This window comes from Oncorhynchus clarkii, chromosome 7 (assembly GCF_045791955.1).
Source record: "Oncorhynchus clarkii lewisi isolate Uvic-CL-2024 chromosome 7, UVic_Ocla_1.0, whole genome shotgun sequence".
In the NCBI taxonomy this organism is placed as follows: domain Eukaryota; kingdom Metazoa; phylum Chordata; class Actinopteri; order Salmoniformes; family Salmonidae; genus Oncorhynchus; species Oncorhynchus clarkii.
The window spans coordinates 3,345,779-3,370,940 of record NC_092153.1 but is presented as its reverse complement, the minus strand read 5'-3'; the positions used below and the strand labels follow the sequence as shown (position 1 = coordinate 3,370,940).

Genomic DNA, 25,162 nt, shown 5'->3' with positions numbered 1-25,162 from the left:
CAGTCAGTCTGTCTGTCAGTCAGTCAGTCAGTCAGTCATTCAGTCACTCAGCCAGTCAATCATTCAGCCAGTCAGTCAGCCAGTCAGTCAGTCAGTCAGTCAGCCAGTCAGTCAGCCAGTCAGTCAGTCAGCCAGTCAGTCTACACATACAGTAAGTGCTTGTTTCTGGCAGTGTTGTACTGTAAGTCATCTGGCTCATTACATGATCAAGCTCTCGAACACACATCACTTTAATTCAATTCACCCCCCCCCCCCCCCCCCCCCATAACTATTCCCCAAGTCGTTGCTGTAAATGAGAATTTGCTTTCAGTCAATTTACCTGATAAAATTAGAGTTAAATATAACCGATACAGTAGTTTCCCTTCCCACAATCCTCTATTCTCTTTAATTATGTCACAACCTCTTGTATTTCCACATTAGCTAAATCATTACACCCTGTTTTCCTGCTTTCCTCAAGACACAAAAGAAGCAGTGCAAGCCCAAGCAGCTATCCACACACTGGTGGGTCATTTATCATGCAATGACTTCTACAGTATAACTTGAAGAAGCAGTGCAAGCCCAAGCAGCTATCCACACACTGGTGGGTCATTTATCATGCAATGACTTCTACAGTATAACTTGAAGAAGCAGTGCAAGCCCAAGCAGCTATCCACACACTGGTGGGTCATTTATCATGCAATGACTTCTACAGTATAACTTGAAGAAGCAGTGCAAGCCCAAGCAGCTATCCACACACTGGTGGGTCATTTATCATGCAATGACTTCTACAGTATAACTTGAAGAAGCAGTGCAAGCCCAAGCAGCTATCCACACACTGGTGGGTCATTTATCATGCAATGACTTCTACAGTATAACTTGAAGAAGCAGTGCAAGGCCAAGCAGCTATCCACACACTGGTAGGTCATTTATCATGCAATGACTTCTACAGTATAACTTGAAGAAACAGTCCTGCAGTGAGAGAGTACATTTGTATGCAAAAAGCAGCACTCACACACATAAATATAGCAGCAGTGGAATACGTGTCCTCAGGGATACTTTCCAGAGCCTGGCTGAATGGAGGATGATGCTTCCGACGATGGTGACGTGGAACCCACTACAAAGCCAAGAACTCCATACTGTGTTTCAGATCCTCTAATAAAAAAACGACCCCCTGTCATTATGCAGGACAACATCCAACCACCCAGGGCTCTTCCTCTTTGACTTATGATTGGTTTAACTCATTTAAAACTCTTTCTTTCTCAGTCATCCTATCTTACCTGATGCGGTGCATTTAAAAGGGGAGGGGAGCAAGCCTGGACATGATCTGTTTGGCAGCCATCCTCCCTCACTAGAGCAAATAGAGAGAGATCATTTGTCTTGTGTGTGAGAGCAGGAGAGAGAGAGAGAGAGAACAAGAGAAAGAGAACAAGAGAAAGCAAGAGAAAGAGAACGAGAGAGAGAACAAGAGAGGGAGAGAGAGAGGGAGTGTGAGAGAGAGAGGGAGAGAACAAGAGAAAGAGAGAGAACAAGAGAGAGTGAGAGAGAGAGAGAGAGAGAACAAGAGAAAGAGAGAGAACAAGAGAGAGTGAGAGAGAGAGAGAGAACAAGAGAAAGAGAGAGAACAAGAGAGTGAGAGAGAGAGAGAGAGAGAACAAGAGAAAGAGAGAACAAGAGAGAGTGAGAGAGAGCGAGAGAGAGAGAGAGAGAACAAGAGAAAGAGAGAGAACAAGAGAGAGTGAGAGAGAGCGAGAGCGAGAGAGAGAGAGAGAGAGAACAAGAGAGAGTGAGAGAGAGAGAGAGAGAGAGAGAGAGAGAGATGGAGAGAAAGGGAGAGAGATGACCAGCATCAGCAGCAACAGGAATCTCTCTTGAAGCACTGAGCAGTCTCATGTAAGAGGCTATTTGGAGATGATTTTAGGTATCCCTGAGAAAGAAACATGTGGCAAAGATCAAACCAGAGAAACCCTTCTCTCTGAAAAACTAGCAGGCTCTGTGGTGAATATAATTAGGTTGATGGTTAAAATGCTTAGGTATAGGGATGGAATGGCCCTTTCAAATTGGCTGCTTTGCTTGTTAGTTGGAGGAAAAATATAGGCCTAGCACATGATGCAACATGAAGGGGTCAGGAAGATAATAGAGACCCCACAATACATTTTTACAATGGTTGGGTGGTTGGGATTATAAAGACAACTTAATAAGATATTCAGATATGTGTATTCCATGTGTTTTGCTATAAGAGGGTAAACAAGTGGGCTAATTTGTGCATTTTCAAGTAGAGTGGAGTAGAGCAGATCACTAGTGATACAGCAGAGCACTAGTGATACAGTAGAGTAGAGCAATAGTGATACAGTAGAGTAGAGCAATAGTGATACAGTAGAGAAAAGTCAAATCAAATCAAATGTATTTATATAGCCCTTTGTACATCAACTGATTTCTCAAAGTGCTGTACAGAAACCCAGCCTAAAACCCCAAACAGCAAGCAATGCAGGTGTAGAAGCACTAGTACTAGTGATACAGCAGAGCAGAGTAGATCACTAGTGATACAGCAGAGTAGAGGAGAGAACTACTGATACAGCAGAGCAGAGTAGATTACTAGTGATACAGCAGAGCAGAGTAGATCACTAGTGATACAGCAGAGCAGAGTAGATCACTAGTGATACAGCAGAGTAGAGTAGATCACTAATGATACAGTAGAGTAGAGCACTAGTGATACAGTAGAGTAGAGCACTAGTGATACAGTAGAGTAGAGCACTAGTGATACAGTAGAGTAGTGCACTACTGATACAGTAGAGTAGAGCACTAGTGATACAGTAGAGTAGAGCACTAGTGATACAGTAGAGTAGATCACTAGTGATACAGTAGAGTAGAGCACTTGTGATACAGTAGAGTAGAGCACTAGTGATACAGTAGAGTAGAGTAGTAGTGATACAGTAGAGTATATCAGAGAACTAGTGATACAGTAGAGCACTAGTGATACAATAGAGTCAATCAGTAGTGATACAGTAGAGTAGATTAGAGCACTAGTGATACAGTAGAGTAGCGCACTAGTGATACAGTAGAGTAGCGCACTACTGATACAGTAGAGTAGAGCACTAGTGATACAGTAGAGGAGAGCACTAGTGGTACAGTAGAGTAGAGCACTAGTGATACAGTAGAGTAGATCACTAGTGATACAGTAGAGTAGAGTAGAGTAGTAGTGATACAGTAGAGTATATCAGAGAACTAGTGATACAGTATATCACTAGTGATACAGTAGAGTAGAGCACTAGTGATACAGTAGAGTAGAGCACTAGTGATACAGTAGAGTAGATTAGAGCACTAGTGATACAGTAGAGTAGAGCACTAGTGATACAATAGAGTAGAGCAGTAGTGATACAGTAGAGTAGAGTAGAGTAGTAGTGATACAGTAGAGTATATCAGAGAACTAGTGATACAGTAGATCACTAGTGATACAGTAGAGTAGAGCACTAGTGATACAATAGAGTAGAGCAGTAATGATACAGTAGAGTAGAGCACTAGTGATACAGTAGAGTAGAGCACTAGTGATACAATATAGTAGAGCAGTAGTGATACAGTAGAGTTTGAGCACTAGTGATACAGTAGAGTAGAGCACTAGTGATACAGTAGAGTAGAGTACTAGTGATACAATAGAGTAGAGCAGTAGTGATATAGTAGAGTAGAGCACTAGTGATACAGTAGAGTAGAGCACTAGTGATACAGTAGAGTAGAGCACTAGTGATACAATAGAGTAGAGCACTAGTGATACAGTAGAGTAGAGCAGTAGTGATACAGTAGAGTAGAGCACTAGTGATACAATAGAGTAGATCCCTAGTGATACAATAGAGTAGAGCAGTAGTGATACAGTAGAGTAGAGCACTAGTGATACTGTGCAGTACAGCAGGGCCCCCCCTGCCAGCATTGGGGAACATCTCACACCACATGTATTTCCATGGGCACAAGCACTGTTCATGACATCAACTGTTTGTTGGTGGAGAGAATGTTGCAGGTTTAAAGCTAATTTCCTGCAATTCTACACATTTTGTCATGGGGTGTGAAGAAAGCATTGTAGTTTTAAAGCTATTTTTTTTTTGCAATTCTATACATTTTGCCATGTTTAATGTGTATTTGTGTGATATTTAAGTGGCAAAAAAATACAACAATATCTTTGGGCTAATAAACCTAAATAAAAAAACATTATCTGACATGGTCTAGTTGATCTGGACATTTCTGACAAGTTATAAATATCTCTCTAAGGTCTGCAATGACTGACATGACAAGAGGAACTGATGATGCAATACCTAATATAGAAATGACACCTTGTGCATTCTACTATTACAACTTTCAAGAGTAAGTTTAAAGCCGGACTGAGTTCCTCTAAAAAATAATAATATATATATAATAATAAAAAAAATTTTTTTTGGGGGGGGGGGGGGGGGGTGGCACAGTTTGGGAACCACTGCAGTACAGTAGTGAGCAGTCAATTTCCTCACGTTTTAACCAGGCATTATAGGGCGTACATAACCAATAACATTAATATACTGTACTTCATCCTACATGAAGTGGCAGCATAATCCCACCACATAGCCTAGTAGTTCAGAGAGACAGAAAGAGAGGCGTTGCACTATGATAATGGTGGGTGAGAGAGGTGGGCTATGATAATGGTGGGTGAGAGATGTGAGCTATGATAATGGTGGGTGAGAGAGGTGGGCTATGATAATGGTGGGTGAGAGAGGTGGGCTATGATAATGGTGGGTGAGAGAGGTGGGCTATGATAATGGTGGGTGAGAGAGGTGAGCTATGATAATGGTGAGAGGTGAGCTATGATAATGGTGGGTGAGAGGGGTGAGCTATGATAATGGTGGGTGAGAGAGGTGAGCTATGATAATGGTGGGTGAGAGAGCAGTGAGCTGTGATAATGGTGGGTGAGAGAGGTGGGCTATGATAATGGTGGGTGAGAGAGGTGGGCTATGATAATGGTGGGTGAGAGAGGTGAGCTATGATAATGGTGGGTGAGAGAGGTGGGCTATGATAATGGTGGGTGAGAGAGGTGAGCTATGATAATGGTGAGAGGTGAGCTATGATAATGGTGGGTGAGAGGGGTGAGCTATGATAATGGTGGGTGAGAGGGTGTTGAGCTATGATAATGGTGGGTGAGAGAGATGGGCTATGATAATGGTGGGTGAGAGAGGTGGGCTATGATAATGGTGGGTGAGAGAGGTGAGCTATGATAATGGTGGGTGAGAGAGCAGTGAGCTATGATAATGGTGGGTGAGAGAGGTGAGCTATGATAATGGTGGGTGAGAGAGCGGTGAGCTATGATAATGGTGGGTGAGAGAGGTGGGCTATGATAATGGTGGGCGAGAGAGGTGGGCTATGATAATGGTGGGTGAGAGAGGTGAGCTATGATAATGGTGGGTGAGAGAGCGGTGAAATATGATAATGTGGGTGAGAGAGGTGAGCTATGATAATGGTGGGTGAGAGAGGTGGGCTATGATAATGGTGGGTGAGAGAGGTGGGCTATGATAATGGTGGGTGAGAGAGCGGTGAGCTTCATGGTCTAGATCCCTCTGCTTAGGAACAATGGGAAGGGTAATGAACTAGAATTAGTTCAAAGGGGAATTAGAGAGGAATCTGCTGCTCCTAGCTGGACAGACATACTGCTTGAAATGTGGGAGACGGGAGGGGGGAGAGATGAAGAGTCTTTGAAGCATACAGTCATGACACTGCATGGTAAATACTATCAAAGAGCCACGAGAACTGTTACCAAACTGTGTGCGTGTGCCAAATGGTACCCTATTCCCTATGTAGTGCACTACTTTTGACAGGGCTCTGATCAAAAGTAGTGCACTACGTAAGGAATAGGGTGCCATTTCAGACGCAGACTGTACAGATGTCTGCAGGCTTCAGAGGGAGGAGGCTAGGAGACCTGGAGGGGGATCTGGGAACACAGCCAATGAGGACAAAGGGAGCTGTATTCGATCACAGGACTGTGTGAATTTGGGGGTCTTGTGAATGTGCACTCTGGGCTGATGTTGGTGCATACCTGTAACAAGGGTACCAACGTAGGGTGAGAAGGGGTCAGTAGGCCAGTGGGTTGGGTACAAATACTCCAAAGATAGACCGCACAGGGTGGTGGAAAGACCCTTTGAAGTCCTGGGTCGTGTTCATTAGGCACGAAAAGGAAGAAACCTGACTGAAACAGGGAGTGACTACCTGGACTTGTCCAACTCATTTTGTTTTCCGTTGCAATACATTTTGCTAGGGTGTGCACTACTGAATAACGTCCCTGGTGTGAATAATAGATGTGCAGAGACACCACTAACACCAGGCCTCTGATCCAGCCCTATGGACAGAGAGACACCACTAACACCAGGCCTCTGATCCAGCCCTATGGACAGACACCACTAACACCAGGCCTCTGATCCAGCCCTATGGACAGAGACACCACTAACACCAGGCCTCTGATCCAGTCATACGAACAGAGAGACACCACTAACACCAGGCCTCTGATCCAGTCCTACGAACAGAGAGACACCACTAACACTAGGCCTCTGATCCAGTCCTACAAACAGAGACACCACTAACACCAGGCATCTGATCCAGTCCTACTGCAATCCACACAGCAGAGATGGAACAGAGAGACAATGTATTATGGAAGGGGTGAGCATGGAGAAAGCCAACACAAAGGGAACTGCAATGCTCCTAGCGTGGTGATTGGTCAACAACGACAGTGTAAATTGTGGTCATTGGTCAACAACGACAGTGTAAATTGTGGTGATTGGTCAATAACGACAGTGTAAATTGTGGTCATTGGTCAATAATGACAGTGTAAAGTGTGGTGATTGGTCAATAAGGCCTTGGTTTCCCAAGCAAGTGGATAACACCACAGGAGGCTGGTGGCACCTTAATTGGGGAGGACGGGCTCGTAGTAATGACTGGAGTGGAATCAGTGGAATGGTATGAAATACAAACACATGGTTTCTATGTGCTTGATACCATTCCATTCGCTCCGTTCCAGCCATTATTATGAGCCGTCCTCCCCTGGATAACACTTTCATCGATCAAATTCATTTTTAGATACCTGTCCTGTTTGCAATTCCTTCATAAAGTTTAAAGTATGAAACACCCACAACCATAAAATACATTAAAATAGACATGCCCATATATAAACAGCAAATACAAGTCCCAGGGGAATAGAACCGATGTGAAAGATAGGATGTGTTACACCATAGAGTTACACTGACTGTACAAAACATTAAGGACACCTGCTCTTTCCATGATATAGACTGACCAGGTGAAAGCTAGGATCCCTTACTGATGTCACTTGTTAAATCCACTTCAATCAGTGTAGATGAAGAGGAAGAGAAGGGTAAAAGAAGGATGTTTAAGCCTTGAGACAATTGAGACATGGATTGTTTATGTGCCATTCAGAGGGGTGAAGGGGCAAGACAAAATATTTAAGTGCCTTTGAACGGGGTCTGGTAGTGCAGTGCATTTTGTTGAAGCACCTTTGGCAGCGATTACAGCCTTGAGTCTTCTTGGGTATGATGCTACAAGCTTGGCACACCTACTATATTTGGGGAGTTTCTCCCCTTCTTCTCTGCAGATCTTCTCAAGCTCTGTCAGGTTGGATGGGGAGTGTTCCTGCACAGCTATTTTCAGGTCTCGCCAGAGATGTTCTATCGGTGTTACAGTTTTCTTCCGTCGAAAGAGAGGAGGACCAAAATGCAGCGTGGTTATTTCGATTCATGTTTAATAAAACGATAACCACAAACGTGAAAACCTAAACAGCCTTATCTGATGCAAACAAACACTGAGACAGGAACAATCACCCACAAAACACTCAAAGAATATGGCTGCCTAAATATGGTTCCCAATCAGAGACAACGATAATCACCTGCCTCTGATTGAGAACCACTCCAGACAGCCATAGACTATTCTAGACAACCCCACTATACCCCAATCCCAATACTTACAAAAACCCCAAGACAAAACACACCACATAATAAACCCATGTCACACCCTGGCCTAACCAAAATAATAAAGAAAACACAAAATACTAAGACCAGGGCGTGACAATCGGGTTCAAGTCCGGGCTCTGGCTGGGCCACTCAAGGACATTCAGAGACTTGTCCCAAAGCCACTGTTGCATTGTCTTAGCTGTGTGCTGCCACTGAAAAACACCCCCACAGCATGATGCTGCCACACCACGCTTCACTGTAGGGATAGTGCCAGACATGAAGCTTGGCATTCAGGCCAAAGAGTTCCATCTTGGTTTCATTAGACCAGAGAATCTTGTTTCTCATAGTCTGAGTCCTTTAGGTGTCTTTGGCGAATTCCAAAGGGACTATCATATGCTTTTTACTGAGGAGTGGCTTCCGTCTGGCCACTCTACCGTAAAGGTCTGATTGGTGGAGTGCTGCAGAGATGGTTGTCCTTCTGGAAGGTTCTCCCATCTTCACAGAGGAACTCTGGAGCTCTGTCAGAGTGACCATCGGATTGCTCAATTTGGCTGGGCGGCCAGCTCTAGGAAGAGTCTAGGTGGTTCCAAACTTCTTCCATTTAAGAATGATGGAGGCGACTGTGTTCTTGGGGACCTTCAATACTGCATAAATGTTTTGGTACCCTTCCCCAGATTTGTGCCTCGACACAATCCTGTCTTGGAGCCCTACGGACAATTCGTTCGACCTCATGGCTTGGTTTTTGATCTGACATGCACGGTCAACTGTGGGACCTTATATAGACAGGTGTGTGAATGCTTATTTAAATAAGGTATTTCAGTTTAGCATTTTTTATAAATTAGCAAAAAATTCTAAAAACCTGTTTTCGCTTTGTCATTATGGAGTATTAGAATTATTATGTGTAAAAATGTACTTAAAATGATTTAATCCATTTTAGAATAAGGCTGTAACGTAACAAAATGTGGAAAAAGTCAAGGGGTCTGAATACTTTCCGAGTGCACTGTAGGCGCCAGGTTCATCTGTTTGTGCCAAGAACTGCAACACTACTGGGTTTTTCACGTTCAGAAGTTTCTCCTGTGTTCAACTCAATATTAGGTCTCTCCCGAGCCCGTACGGGAGTTGTAGCGATGAGACAAGATAGTAGTTACTAAACAATTGGGTACCACGAAATTGGGGAGAAAAAGGGGTACACATTTTTTTTTAAAGGAAGGTGTTTCCTAATGTTTGGTATACTCAGTGTATATCTCTGTAATACCATAGTTCCATCTCTTTAATATGATAGAGTCTGTGCAGACAATGGAGCATTCCTCTGTATCACCATAACAAGGTAGTATGAGGTCATTATGGGAGCTATAATTACCCTGCAAGTCAGATCATGTTTGGCATTTAATCGACTGTAACAATTTTCGCCTTTTCTTATCTGATTGCAGTTCAACCCTGGGCAGAGTAGTGTGTGTGTGGCGTGTCTGCGTGCGTGTGTGAGCTTGCGTGCGTGTAGCGTGCATGTGTGTCTGTCTGTGTGTGCATACATACAGTACATGCGTGTGTGTTTGTGTGATCACTTGTGTCCAGACTCCCTACAGCCAGCTCTGTCCTGAGAATATCACAACAACTTACCCAACTCCAAGCAGTTAATCAATTTCAGAAGAAAAAACAAAAAAACATGTGAAAATGGAAACTGCATATCCTGCTGTTTTCCTACACAAGGCAGCTTTTCTAAACTGAAAATGGAAAATATGTAGCAAGATATTGTAATAGCAATGTAGCAAGATGCTATAATAACTATGTAACAACTTTGTAGCAAAACATTGTATCTTGTTGTTGTATGAATGTACTCGAGTTATAAGTTTCAAGATGTCAGTATCTGTTTCTACTGTACATTTTTCGTTTCCGCCCCGTGTCTGGCCGTCAGACGTGAATGAAAAGCAGTCATTCATAAAAACAAGACAAGCTCGCTTACCATTGGTCACTGGGGTCCAAAGAGCTCTCTGAACGTCAATTGGCCAGTCACTTGAATGGCATTGTGTAACAACCAATTGGCGTGTATTATGGAGTCCTCTATTTTGGCTTCAGGGAAAACCAGACGATTCCATTCAGAAATCCACAGTCAAGCTTTGTGTGAGAAGAGCACAGACGACAACCCTGAAAGAACGTTTGCAACAGCGTGGAGTGAAACATAACTTATTTTCAACATTGCAAAGGAATTAAATCTTCGCAAATGTGAGTTTAACATCAAACTATCAACCGCAACAAAAAAGATGCGTATAAGGTGTTTGCGTTAGTTTATTTCTAGCGCCTGTAATAATGCATTTACTTTGACCGACTAGTATCCGTAGAATGCGAGCTCTCTGCCAAGCATTTTCTAGCTGTCTGGTGAGGGGGGGGGGGGTAGAAATGTGAACGCCATTTTATATGTATCTTAATTTGGGAACCATTTTCTTATTTGTAGTCAAATGTTTTTGCAGTACTTTGACGTGAGAATGTTTATGTTGCAGTATTTTGACTTGCTACGGCGCATGCAGCATCTTCATTAGACGGTTCTAACATTTATGAATGGAAGGTTCGACCCCCCCTTAGCTCAGGGATCAAATTTCACTTCATTGAGAAAAACAAGCTGGGGCCATGAGAGGGGGAATAGGAAACGGTAGAGGGAGGAGGGTCTGGGGGGGAGTTTAGCTACTTCTTGAACTGGCTCAGATTTTCTTTGCTGAGATTAACCCTCTGCTGCCCTGAATAAATAACTTTATCCAATACTTGTCAAATAATGCTGAAATTTGATCTCTAAATGTTTTATTCAGATTATTGCATGTATACGTTTTATATGTTCCCATTATGAAGATAGTTTATCCAATGTTTAGATATCAAGGACTACTTAACTCAATACCCTGATTTGCATCCTATTTTTGAACACTTATTCAAAACAGCTCCCTCCTAGTCCTTCTACTTATTGTAATGTCAACAGTCTCCTCTCCAAATAGCTTACTGTGCCTTGCTGCCTTGCTTATGTAAGAACTTAGTCCCCAGCGTATTGAGTACATGCTCACTGGCATAGTGTACAGCCCGCCAGCACTACGATGCAGGGAGGATCACGCAAACAAACAACACAAAACAAACACCCAAGACAGAGGAAAGGAACAACTGTCTTATCCCGAAGGCAGGCTGGCACTATGCCCTAGTGACTACATTAGACCAGGAAACATAGGGCATAGGGCACTACTTCAGACCAGGACCCATAGGACACTACATTAGACCAGGAAACATAGGACACTACTTTAGACCAGGACCCATAGGGCACTACTTTAAACCAGGACCCATAGGGCACTACTTTAGACCAGGACCCATAGGACACTACTTTAGACCAGGACCCATAGGGCACTACTTTAAACCAGGACCCATAGGGCACTACTTTAGACCAGGACCCATAGGACACTACTTTAGACCAGGACCCATAGGGCACTACTTTAGACCAGGACCCATAGGGCACTACTTTAAACCAGGACCCATAGGGCACTACTTTAGACCAGGACCCATAGGGCACTACTTTAGACCAGGACCCATAGGGCACTACTTTAGACCAGGACCCATAGGGCACTACTTTAAACCAGGACCCATAGGGAATAGGGCACTACTTTAAACCAGGACCCATAGGGAATAGGGCACTACTTTAAACTAGGACCCATAGGGCACTACTTTAGATCAGGACCCATAGTGCACTACTTTAGACCAGGATCCATAGGGCATAGTGCACTACTTTAGACCAGAATCCATAGGATATAGTGCACTACTTTAGACCAGGACCCATAGGACATAGTGCACTACTTTAGACCAGGACCCATAGGACAGTGCACTACTTTAGACCAGGACCCATAGGACATAGTGCACTACTTTAGAACAGGACTCATAGGGCATAGTGCACTACTTTAGAACAGGACTCATAGGGCATAGTGCACTACTTTAGACCAAGGCCCATAGGATATAGTGCACTATACAGGGAATAGGTTAGGTTGCCATTTGGAAAACATCCTATGTCTCTGTTGACATTATATGACAGGTGATTTGGGTATAAGCTACTGACCAGGGGGCACACTTTTCTCTGCTCTCCACAGAAAGAACAGACAGACGAACGAGCGTCTCCTGCTGCTACCGTCAGCCCCTCCTCCCCCTCCACCCCTCCAACACCAACTTCAGTCCCGAGGGCGTGAAGATATTCAGGCAACATGGATGGATTTTATGACCAGCAAGTCCCTTTCATGGCCCCCTCCAGGGTGAGTGTTTGGCTGACTCTCTGGATGTTTTCTCTGATAGTTTTTCAACATAGGATTTTGATCAAAGCACTAATCTGAAACTTTTCATAGTGGATTAAGATAACAATTACTTTTTAGCATACATGAATGCTTAGGGATTTGTTCACACCAATGCAATCACTAATGTTGTAGGTGTTTTAAACATTGTACTAGCAGAATTGTCACGTGGAAGAGCCAGCGAACACGCCATTTAACGACCGGAAGAGAAAGTTTGTTGACACTGAGCTCGCCCAGGACACAGAAGATCTCTTTCAGGACCTCATGCAACTTCAAGAGACATGGATTGCAGAAGGTGAGTTCTGCTCTTGTATTTCAGAAGGTTTTCAATCTTGCATCATACTCATTGTTTTTAGTAACATCAGTGGTTTAGCCGAGGCTATTGAATCAGGAAAAACTGGAAAATAGGTTGTTATAAGAACTTTATACAACTTCCTCTTTTTAACAAGTGTATCATAAATATTTACTGTATTTTTGACTGTACTGCATCATAAATATTTACTGTGTTTTTGACTGTACTGCATCATAAATATTTACTGTATTTTTGACTGTACTGCATCATACATTTTTACTGTATTTTTGACTGTACTGTATCATACATATTTACTGTATTTTTGACTGTACTGTATCATACATATTTACTGTATTTTTGACTGTACTGCATCAAGTGCATTATATTTGTTCTATGAAGCATATTAAAGTGACTCAGCCACGTGGCATGCCTTCCATAAGTTAGTCATTTAACTCTCTCCGTCCCCTCTTTCAGCTCAGGTGCCTGATGACGAACAGTTTGTCCCAGATTTCCAGTCGGATAACCGTAAGTACCAACCAATGAAATATATGTATATGTGTATGTGTGTGACAAAGGGGAATCGACAGCGTCTGCTCCTGCATAGTTGCGCATTTCCCAATTTATGCTTTAATTCCCAGACATGGTCTTTGACACAACATACAAGCACAACAAAGAGATGTACTGGTTTTCCAATACCAGTCTTATCCAGTTGGCATATTAACTCAGTGCGTCACAGTGAGTGTGTTTTTATGGGTATGTGGTTGGGGTTTTCGGGTTGCCTATGTAGGCTGAGGGCTAACATTATCGACAGATTTGCCTCGTCGAAAGCAGAAATCCAATTGATGTCATTGAGCCCTGATTTAACCAACCTCCACTCACCCTGCAGTGGACCTACTTCTGCCCTGTTGCCAATCAGTGTCCTTAATGCACACCTTGCTGTTTTGTTACTTTAAAAAAAAAAAAGAAGTGTATTTAAAAAAAAAAACTGCATTGTTGGTTAAGGACTTGTAAATAAGGTCTACAGCTGTTGTATTCGGCCCATGTGACAAATACAACTTGATTTGATTATTGGATTGTAGGGATTTGTGTTCCAACAAAGGCACAGGAATAATAGGGCTACCTCAGAATAAGATGTTACTCACTCGGTGAAAATCAAGAATCTTGTGGTTTTATACCAGAAATCCCTCAGCTCTCCTCGTTGATCGTCAACCCGGATGAGAACAATCCTATTCTCTGATCTCTGCCCAAATCCACCACATTAACATCAGAGGAAATAAAGAGAGAACGGTTTGAAACGGGGAGATGTTCTGTTGCATTAGAGTTTTGCTACGGTGGGCCTTACTTAACATGACCCAGGTGCACCATAGCAGCCTGGGATGGCCTTCCATGGAGTCCCAAACTACTAACCACAGCTCTTGGCTGCTAGGATGGGCTACGTTCCAATCCAAGCCCACAGAACCCTCATGCTGTTTGCTTTATACTCATCTCCTCTCTCCTTTCTCTGTCTAGAATAATATATGCATGGGGTTTGAATGGAAGCCTTTGATTGGGCTCCAGACGGAGCTGTAGGCCTGGTGTAGTTGCAGGCCTGGGTTTCAAGATGTGAATGATCCTGTGGAGGAAGAAAGAGTGTTTTTAGAGGCCCGGTATTGCCTTGTTTCCCTGTAACGTTGTATTTCATTGTCGCGGATGCAGCTAGTGACATGTTTAATGCAGTGTGTACACACTGAGTGAATTGTGTCGTGGCACAGCCGGGCGATTGTTGTGTTTGCTGAAGAGTCTGAGTGTGTGTGTGCGGCGACGGGGTTGGCATGACGCTCCCTAGTTTGGCACGCTGCCAGTTGGGTCTCACAGACCCTTCATTCAGCAGTCCTCCTCTCTCGTGTGTGTGTGTGTGTGTGCGTGCGTGGACTCTGCAGCTGGGCAAAGGGGCAGTGTCCATAGCGATCAAATGGCATTATGCCATCATCTCCTTACTCCTTAATTTAGCAATGAACTTGGCTGAGAAGTGAGAACACACTCTTACTAACTACCAGTTAGTGATTTAAAGAAACGTTGCAAATTATTTGAAACCTGAGATTTAAATGTCTTCTGGCCACGCTTGAGAGTTGCACTGTGTTTCATTCATAGATGCTAGGTGTTCAAAATTTGATCTTATAATGGAGGTCACTATGGACACTGAGAGGCCTAACCCCATAACGTGAGTGTGTGTAGACTGCTGGCCCGTGGCTGCGGAAGCTGAATGATGGCCGTTCTGTGGCACAACAGGAAATGGAGAGTTGATGTAGGCACAGACCCAGCCTCTGACAGACCCTGCCTCTGACAGACCCGGCCTCTGACAGACCCGGCCTCTGACAGACTCTGGACAGACCCGGCCTCTGACAGACCCGGCCTCTGACAGACCCAGCCTCTGACAGACCCAGCCTCTGGACAGACCCAGCCTCTGGCAGCCTCTGACAGACCCAGCCTCTGATGCCAACACAGCACCCAGTTAAAGTCCTACTGTATGTACAGACACACAATGGTTGCCTAAGTTACTAACTGGTGGTGGAAGTCCGAGCAGTCTGTTTTGGTCTGTGTCATTTAATACAAAGGCATCTTTGTTACTGGTCTGATTGTTGCCTTGGAAACAATTTTTTGTAAATAGTGAAAGTACACTGTTTGTCTTTCAGTGCTGGGTTTATAGTTTTCCCTCCCAAATGTAAGGACAGATTTACAACCTCACTAATTCACTAAACAACAAACATTTGGGAAGTTGGAATTAAAGACAAATCCCAGCATAGGAGACACATTTGATCCTTTGATAGAAAACTATTTATCTTCTTATTCCTTAGTGAAGCATACAAAACAAGAGTACTGAGTAAATATATTCAACGTAGTGATTATTTTGTGAATCTTTGAAATGGCATATATTATATATTTCAGTTTTTTTTATGTTTTCTCCTTTCTTCAAAGTAATGTTCCATGGACCTCCAGCCAATAAAGTGAAGCGAGAGTCCAGCGCCTCCAGAGATCTGTCCCCCTGCAGTCAGGAACAACAGAGACTCTACACAGACAAGTGCCTTTACAGCTACAGGTACGTTACAGTACCCACTGAGACGGACCAGGTTTTGACACCCCACACAAATTGTACTCTCAGTAGCAAGAGGTATTTTCTGTTACAACCAATAAAAGATCATAAAAGAGGGTACAGGCATAATAAAGTTCTCTACTAAGACATTGCTTAATTAGATATACCTACATCAAGTTGATAAGGCCTGAGGGGGTGTGTCATATGGCCCATATACCACAGCTAAGGGCTGTTCTTACGAGTGCCTGGATACAGCCCTTAGCCGTGGTATATTGGCCATATACCACAAACCCCCAAGGTGCCTTAGTGCTATTATAAATCCAGTTTTATTTGTCACATGCGCCGAATACAACAGGTGTACAGCCATGCTCTACAGGCCCAAGTTAACCACTTCCATCCCCCTTCTCCCTCCACAGTGCCTACAACAGGAAGCCACTTGGCATCAATAGTTTAACCCCACCCTCCACACCCGCCTCACCTTGCAGCCCCGCCCCCACCCCGGGGACACACCCCCTACAAAGGCAGATCACGTCCCCTGTCCAGGCAACACACCCCGGCCACAGTCGTCCAACTCACGGGCACAGCCCCTCCCACCACCGGACACTCCCGCCACACCCGAGCCAAAGCCAGCCTTTCGCCGTGCCCCGCCTACCTGTCAATCACTCCGATGCCTCCTACAGCTCAGAACACAGGTAAGTTGGCACCATGTGTTGGCTCAGGTTGGCACCATGTGTTGACACCATGCACTGTTTGACCCCATAGCTTGGTTGTAAAGGCATGATTGGAACTACTGTAGGCTGGGACTCAGCATGCATGTTCAGTGCTACAGTTGAAATCCCATTGTTGTATGATTCTCTGGTTTAAGATCCTAATTGACAAATTTGTCCTTATTTTGTCTCTCTGTCTCGTTCCCCTCTGCAGGTTCCAGCGGCAGCTCTCTGAGCCATGTCTGCCTTTCCCTCCGCCTGACGGTGCCGCCTGTACCCCTTACCCTCCTCAGCCCCATCACCCCCACCGGGCCCCCCTGTCCCGGGACGGCCGCCCCATCTACCAGCGGCACCTGTCAGAGCCCTTGGTCCTCCTCCCTGCTCAGGGCTTCAAGCAAGAGCTGGTGGACCTCCGTTACACCGAGCAGGGGGTCCCCACCATGGGCCCTCCCCGCACCCCGTTCCAGGGCCTCTCTATAAAGCAGGAGCCCCGGGATTTCTGCTTTGACCAAGGTGAGCCCTGGGGAATCGCTGGATGGCAACGGTCTTTCAGGCTCAGTTTCCCACTCATAGATTAGACCCAGTCCTGGAGTTTAAAAAAAACATGTTCAATGGAGAATCTCAATAGGAAGTGCTTCTCCTTCCATGCCTAGGCTTAATCTGAGTCCAGACAGGAAGGCCCTAAGGGTTTGGAGGTAGTCCAAGTTCCTTTGAGAGTCTACTGTACACGGCTAATAGTGCAGCGATGGGGATAAAACAGTAAGCATGTTTCAGACTGATGTGGACACTAGTATTAGCAGTAGTGGTTGGGTATGTAGCAGTGTAGCATTCTAAGACTCTACTAAGCTAAGATGACCTCATTTCACTCTCCATGTCTGGGCCACTTTCTGTCAGTGATGTAACAGTCAAATCCTCTTAATAAAGTCCCAGCTAAGAAAACTCCAGGGGATTGTTAAGAGACCGCTGGCTGTGTGAGAATGTATGTCCGTCTTCTACTGGGTATTATGTCATTAGGCTAATGGCTACTTTAAAAGATGGGGTTGGGAAATTAAGTTAGTAGTAAGAATCTATTCAAAGAAACACCTAATAGTTTTTGTATCTTTCTGGTTTGAAGAGCATGTTAAGGAAAAATATGTCTAATATTTTCTCTTTTCCCTTGTGTCTTACAGAAATGCAGAACTGCCAGTCTTCTTTCAGGAAGTCCGGTAACTTCTACCAAAACAGTGATGGGTTGATCTACGACGGAGAGCCTCATCTGTACAACGACGACACATGCGTGGTTCCAGAGAGACTAGAAGGTGAGACATTCTTCCGTAAATTGCTATGAAAAACAAGGGCTTGCCCGGCACAATGGAACCCCTGGAATTGTCCCAAAAGTGCAAACCCCATCCATCCAGAATCAAACACTGAAAATATTTAAAAAGACAGATACTATTTTAACCTCTGCCTGGTTTGACACAGGGCTTTAGGTGTAAATGGCAGCAGGTAGTGAATCCTGGTATCTGACATCTTCTCGTTATGTCATGGCAGTGTGGATGCCAGAGTAGACCCACGGGGCCTTGGACAGAAAGCCTGTGTGACATGAGCAGAGCCTCTTATTGTATCCCCACGCTCAGACTGCCAATCACTGGAGTCTTTCACCTGACTGTGACCACTTTTTTATTTTTTATTTGACCTTTATTTAACTAGGCAAGTCAGTTAAGAACTGCCTGTTCAGAGGCAGAACAACAGATTTGTACCTTGTCAGCTCGGGGGTTTGAACTTGCAACCTTCCGGTTACTAGTCCAACGCTCTAACCACTAGGCTACCCTGCCGCCCCACCCCACCACGTCACTCCTTCATTTACACACTCACTCCCTCTTTCCCCCTCTCCTTCTGTCCATCCAGGCAAGATCAAGCAGGAGGCCGGAGTGTTCCGGGACGGACCGCCCTACCAGCGCCGAGGTTCCCTGCAGCTCTGGCAGTTCCTGGTCACTCTGCTGGACGACCCGGCCAATGGTCACTTCATCTCCTGGACCGGCCGCGGCATGGAGTTCAAACTCATCGAGCCCGAAGAGGTCAGTTGGTCAGCAGGCAGAGCTGTGGTCCTAGTGAGTTTAGAGACTTTAGGGCTTCCTGGAGTTTTTCATCATTATGTCTCTGAGTTTAAAGTAGAAGAGTGTTTCAACAAGTCGTGATAAGTCGCTGTGCTTCCAGGAATAACCGCACAGTATTACTACGGCACGAGAAGTGGCACACCAGAAACTAACCCCAGAAGAGCTTGGTGTGTGTATCTACAGGTTGATCAGAAGAGCTTGGTGTGTGTATCTACAGGTTGATCAGAAGAGCTTGGTGTGTGTATCTACAGGTTGATCAGAAGAGCTTGGTGTATGTATCTACAGGTTGATCAGAAGAGCTTGGTGTGTGTATCTACAGGTTGATCAGAAGAGCTTGGTGTGTGTATCTACAGGTTGATCAGAAGAGCTTGGTGTATGTATCTACAGGTTGATCAGAAGAGCTTGGTGTATGTATCTACAGGTTGATCAGAAGAGCTTGGTGTGTGTATCTACAGGTTGATCAGAAGAGCTTGGTGTATGTATCTACAGGTTGATCAGAAGAGCTTGGTGTATGTATCTACAGGTTGATTTGAACCGTTTCTCTCCTGTGGCAGGTGGCTCGGCGCTGGGGCCTCCAGAAGAACCGGCCTGCCATGAACTATGACAAGCTGAGCCGCTCTCTACGCTACTACTACGAGAAGGGCATCATGCAGAAGGTAAAGGTAAATTTTAATTTAATTCAAGTCAATTTGCAATTTTCTGTTTTGGGTCAAATTCAATGGAGGCTTTGTGAATTGATGGAAAACATCACAGTACAATGGAGGGCTACATTGCACCAATAAATAGTACATTGGTTGTATATAAGGACAGGTTAGATGCATTGAGAGTTTCATAAGGTTGGGTATAAAGTCAAACGTTATTTTCAAACTACTAGCGGTTGTGCGCTGAACGACTGTTTAACTCCCTCTTCCTCTTCGGGTGGGGTCAGGTGGCTGGAGAGAGGTACGTGTACAAGTTTACGTGTGACCCCGAGGCGCTCTTCTCCATGGCCTTCCCTGACAACCAGAGGCCCAGCCTGAAGCAGGACCCGGACTGCCTGCCGCCGTCTGCGGGGGAGGACGACACCACCGTGCCCCTGACCCACTACGAGGATGGCTGTGGCCCCTACCTGGCCGACGGAGGGGAGCGGTGCGTCTCGTTACTGGGCTTCCCCGATAACTATTCATTCTGAATGTTCTGACCAATGACGGAATAAAGACCGCTGTCATCTGGTACCCTGCCACACCCCTACCCCAAACTCTGGTCCCCTAGCTACACACCACACCCCTACCCCAAACTCTGGTCCCCTAGCTACACACCACTACCCTACCCCTTGTCCCCTAACTGTACACTCCTACCCCACATCCCATAACTACACACCACTACCCTACCCCACATCCCATAACTACACACCCAGAGCCCAAACCCTAGTCCCCTAACTACACACCCAGAGCCCAAACCCTAGTCCCCTAACTACACACCCAGAGCCCAAACTGCTGAGCGGATTTGGAGCTCTGTAACCCCCCTCCCCTACTCCTATCCCAAACTCAGCTCCTCTTGCCAGTCTTGAGATTACCCTCCCCAAGTCCCAAGGAAAAAACAGTCAAACCTGAGTCGGCCATCTTGCTTATTCTTTGCCCTCTGTTATCAAACTGAATTGTGGCGAAAGGTGTGCGGTCCTCATCAACATAAACTGAACTGAGTGATCTCCCTTACGGGGGTTGAGCGAGGACACTGTTCACGTGATTTATAATGGGACTCAAGTAATGGGCACGAGTGTGCCAGGATTGTAGCCAATAGCCATGCAGTTTCCACAATCTGCTCGGTACGAGTATGACAAGTAATGTTAAGGATATAAAACATTGATATAGCAATCGTTTTATGCCTTTAAACCAAACAAAAAGAGTAGTACACTTGACACGCGCACAGGGGCTTCACCTTGGAATCTACGACTCCAATGAACCTTAGTACCGCAGGTGGTGATGTAATGTAGCTCTGTATGCAATGAATGGGCCAAACACACAGGCAACCGACTGTTCTTATTAATCCATAATACATCGTACGACTATAAAGAAGCTGGGACGCGAGTACCCCGGAGCAAGTTGCTTTGGCCAATCATTAAAAACAACAACACACTGAAATCCAATCTGAAATGGGAGAGGTGGACTCCGGACTCGCTAGCTCAGCATTCTCTTCAGACTCTGGGGATGTTTTTTTTTCTCTCACCCAAAAATGTAAAGCCTTCCCGGTGCTGTTTTACTCCTGATGTTGGCGTGTCCTCTACCAGATGTATCTTTCCACCGCATTTAACCATGGCAGCTCTTTACTCCTGATGTTGGCGTGTCCTACCAGATGTATCTTTCCAATATGTTTTTTAGCTCTTTCATTTGACTCATTTTGTCGTAAAAGGGACGCGCATACAAAACAGTATTTTTCCTGAAGTGTTGACTTCCTATTAAGAAGTGTGTATTGAAAAATATATGTTTATGTACAATGACGATGACAAAAGTACTGCAACTGTCACGCAGTCCCTTCTCCAAAAACGGTAACTGCCAATAGTAAGCTAAACAGGGGGGGGGGGGGCTCTACTCTTCGCATTTTCTCACAGAAAGCTGTACCAACCTATTGCTGTACCATTCAAGTTTTCTGCTTTTCGTATAGTTTATCGGGGAGTATATGAAACAAACATCTAAAATGTAAATGTGTATATATGAATATATTTTTGCAAAGTCATATGTTTTGACATTGTACACGCTGGAATGTTTGGCCTGGTAACTGGTTTGCATCCTTTAATTCTTGTCATGAAGCTACGGCGTCCATATTAGGACATATCCCCAGTCTCTGCAGGGGTTGTCTGTCAAGTCCTGCAAAGACTGAGGCTGTCCTAATATGGACACCGTATTGAGGCAGTGGGTTGGAGCCTAGAAAGACCTCCCCGTTGACTGTGTGGTGGGCTGTGTCGGCGTCACACGTGTGTAACAGTATATTTTGATATGATTCTGTCTATATGTGGGTTGCGGGGTATCTTGTCCACGACGTTGAAGTTTGCTGGCACTTATACAAGTGACAACCCCCCCACCCCCTTCCCCACAAAAACAATGTGTGCCTTCCACTGCTTTTGGTTGATTTTCTATACTGGATACAATAAACTATACTTTCTGCTTCAAACTGTTTTATTGAGTCTCTTCCTATTCTGACCAACCAATCTAGCTTTCAGTGACGTATTACTGTGGTTCAAGTTGAGTTGGGTCTTTTTTTATTGAATTCCACTTCTTGTGAATGTATAACAACATCTGACACATTCCTGATTTCAGGACACAGTATCACAATAGTCCTATGAAGAACAGGCAATAAGATGTGGCCTTTAGAATGACACCTGTACTTAAGCCTTGTTCACCCTGCAGGCTTTAATGGTCAGAATAGTTTGGTTCTTCTATTCTGTTTTGGAATACTGATTGTCCAAACAGCAAGTTACAAGTGATCAAATCGGATTTGTGTGTGTTCAGACAGCCGTTATTTGCTGACATGGTCACGCTAGTTGTGATACTGTTGTAACAACGTCATAGTAATGACGCGTGTGTGAACAGTGGTGTCGGTTGATTGGTGGTGCTCGTGCTTCCTATCACTCAGAAGTTATGTAGCAAGCTAAGGTGACAACAATGGCTGCCATAGACGTTTCCCAGTTGCTGTGAATGTTCAAATTCATAGCGGAAGAACACTTTTAAAACCTCAAAGGATAAGATAATCAAACGGTCGAAACAAGTCCCTTTTAGGCTAGCCACAGCAGTCAGCTATCTAGCCACAGCAGTCAGCCAGCTAGCCACAGCAGTCAGCTAGCTAGCCACAGCAGTCAACTAGTTCAGTGTTTCCCAATCTCGGTCCTAGACAATCAAAAATGTTTCAGAACCTCTGTGTGACATTGAAATGTAGCGAAATTGTAACTTCTGTGCACAAACAACACATCTAAATTAAGCCGGCATACATTTTCAATGGATGTGATCTTCGGTAAATCGTTTCGGTGAGATTTACCGAAAGGAGGACGAGAGACGGCCTTAAACACCTGTCTAAAAGGCGTGTAGTAGTGGTCAAGTGTGGAATTTCCGCGAGTATGTGTATAAGTAAAATGTATAAATCAAATCCAATTTGAATTGTCACATGCTTCGTAAACAGCAGGTGTAGAATAACATTGAAATGCTTACGTACTATAGCTTGGTTATATACACGGGGTCCCAGTACCGAGACAATGATAGCTTGGCTATATACACTGGGTACCAGTACAGTGGCTGTGTACATCCCATCCCGACACCAAAAATGATCTCTGGATATCATTGACAGCTCAGATCTCTGGATTTCATTGGAAGCTCAGATCTCTGGATATCATTGACAGCTCAGTCCAAAATAAATCAGATTAAAATCTGATTAATGTTGTCCTGTACTATATTTACTGGATCTTGAGTTGGATCAGCTCTGTATCAGACCTTTTCCTCTGTGAAGATAACACATGGATTTACTGGAGCGGTAGCCTATGACAGGGTTAGCCTTGTGGAACCACCCTGATCACACCGTTCACCTTTCTATTTCACTTCATATATCAATCATCTTTTAATTAGTGATAATACGTGAAGTGAATGAGAATGGTGAGTGCAGCGATCGGTCTGTTTCCACCAGGCTATGCCAGGGCAAGACTAAAATGAGACTTGATATACTCTCGTTACTAGACAGTGCCACTGTGTGGTTGATTTGTGTACTGCACAACATTATCATAAATAACAAGGGCCTTTGAAGTGTGGCATTCCTCATTGTAGGTACCACAGAACCAGAATGAGATTCTATTTGGTAGGTACATGTTGCTACGTAAAATATTGATAAAACAATAATAAAAGCCTATATAGATAATACATGATAAAAAAGTTACCTGAGACAGTTGTTGTAGAACGACTCTTTTATTTTGTAAAAGAAAACTTTTAAAGTTACTTCTAGCTTCGCCTTTGACACAATCATCTCGCGTTTCACATGATTTTATTTTCATTCGTTTTAATAAATTAAAATGGTACATTATGCATGCAATACCGCATTAGCCGTTGAGTTGTTCGTCTTCCACAAAAAGTATCAACACAAAATGTCGTTAAAGAGTTCTGACGAAGCTGCTTGGAAAAGGACCGTTGGAGAATTAGTCACAGCATGAAGCGATGTACATGGTTGTGGTTGCATAGTACATGGAATTTCCTCATTTTAAAACAGCATGCTCTTTGTATTGCACATTACTGAAACTTTAGTATACTGACATTTTTGTATACTGAAACGTTTGTTGTTCCAAGTTGTCCCGTCGAGGATCGTAGTTTTTTAATGAGAATGCAAGTATACAGCAAATAGCATCTCTCAAAGACATTATGTACATGTATGTATTCATTATAAAAATAATCACCAGCAAAGATGTATCTTTTACTTTTTCCTATATTGAGATACATTTTAGATTTTTTCTTATTTTTTGTACATTTTTACCAAAGAAAAAAACATTTAACTGTTTTAAATGGTCTGGTCGAGTTGAAACCCATGTTATTTAATCAAATAAGGAGAATTGTAATTCAACTTAATTTAGAGGCAAAAATGTAGCCTCTTAATTTCTTACAAGAAGACAAAAGAAGAGTACAGGACACGTGCTTTTTTTTCCAGATCAGTAACAGAGACCTTTAGAAATTATATCTACACCATTCAAAGAACAAATGTTTTCTTTCCAGGGCATTCATAGGAAAAAGAGAGAGGTCCATTTTCATTTCCAGTCAATTCAGAAAATCTATTGGAATTCAGTTAATTAATTGTTAATAGAAAAGGAGATCCCCCAATGTTTCAAAAAGGGCTAAGACATGCTACACCCAGTAGCAGTAACCCGACCTTAAGTTACCAAACCCTCACAGACTGGTCTGGGACTCTGGTGGGACAGAGGTCAATGGGCTAGAAAATCCCTCTGATTGTCTCAAGCAACAGAGCTGAATCTTAGTTCTGGTTCTTGGTTCTGGTTTTTAATGAACAGTGAATAACTCCCCATTCAATCAGCCAACACTCCCTTTGGCCTGAATCCCAATATGACAGAGAAGCATGCTCATAAACAACAGCAGATGTACTTGTATTCTTTTTTTTCTTCTTCGTTTTGCAGTCTATTGTTTTCAGTCAGTGAACAAACTAGCATAAGAGACATAGATATGAGCAAGGAAATCAACTGGCTCTAGAATGTTAAGGCACCACCTGCTGCGGGTGCTACAAATGTCACTACAGTACCTCGACTCTATTGGAGGGAAATACACTAAAAGACAGCTATAACAAGTTAACTCTGCACAAGTTAACTCTCAGAATACGCTGCCCCAAGAACTCACTCTCCCAGGATGCACAGGGAGGGACCACCATCTCCATCATGGTCAAAGCTCCAGTTTAGATGACCTATCCACCGCAGGGAAAACCCTGGTCCTGGAGGGTGGTTGTGTCTCTGTGACCGACCGGGTTCGAACCCGGGCCTCCTGCACGCCAGAAGTGTCTATTTGCCCACTAAACTAAAGCCTAGGCATTGGATCGGCGAGCCAATGCAACTAGTCACCGAACCCCCTTGGGTACAACTGCATGCTTCTCATCTCAACAAAAACTCAAAAAACCCACAATTACTGAAGAAAAATTGTTGCTAGAAATAAACTAACCAAATTAATTTCTTTCATTTCCATGTTCATCTATTTAAATACCCCCAAAAAGTTCAGATAACCCACTCTCAAGTAATTAGACTGCACCTAT

General features: G+C 44.0%; 1 protein-coding gene across 4 annotated transcripts; it reads left to right on the top strand.

Moving 5' to 3' along the window:
- Window positions 1–10,043: 10,043 nt before the first annotated feature.
- Window positions 10,044–21,553, top strand: LOC139412736 (ETS translocation variant 5-like). Of its 4 annotated transcripts, none has more exons than XM_071159419.1 (11): window positions 10,044–10,160; window positions 12,047–12,205; window positions 12,401–12,536; window positions 13,008–13,058; window positions 15,489–15,609; window positions 16,020–16,295; window positions 16,525–16,823; window positions 17,480–17,608; window positions 18,198–18,367; window positions 18,961–19,062; window positions 19,335–21,553. In XM_071159419.1, the coding sequence occupies exons 2-11, from the start codon at window positions 12,158–12,160 to the stop codon at window positions 19,575–19,577; spliced, it is 1,575 nt and encodes a 524-aa protein (XP_071015520.1). In that variant the 5' UTR covers window positions 10,044–10,160; window positions 12,047–12,157; the 3' UTR covers window positions 19,578–21,553. The 4 variants fall into 4 exon arrangements, with proteins under 4 accessions (XP_071015520.1, XP_071015518.1, XP_071015519.1 ...); XM_071159417.1 differs by having other exon boundaries at window positions 10,065–10,160; window positions 18,961–19,068; window positions 19,335–19,785; XM_071159418.1 differs by having other exon boundaries at window positions 10,065–10,160; window positions 12,398–12,536; window positions 19,335–19,785.
- Window positions 21,554–25,162: the final 3,609 nt, after the last annotated feature.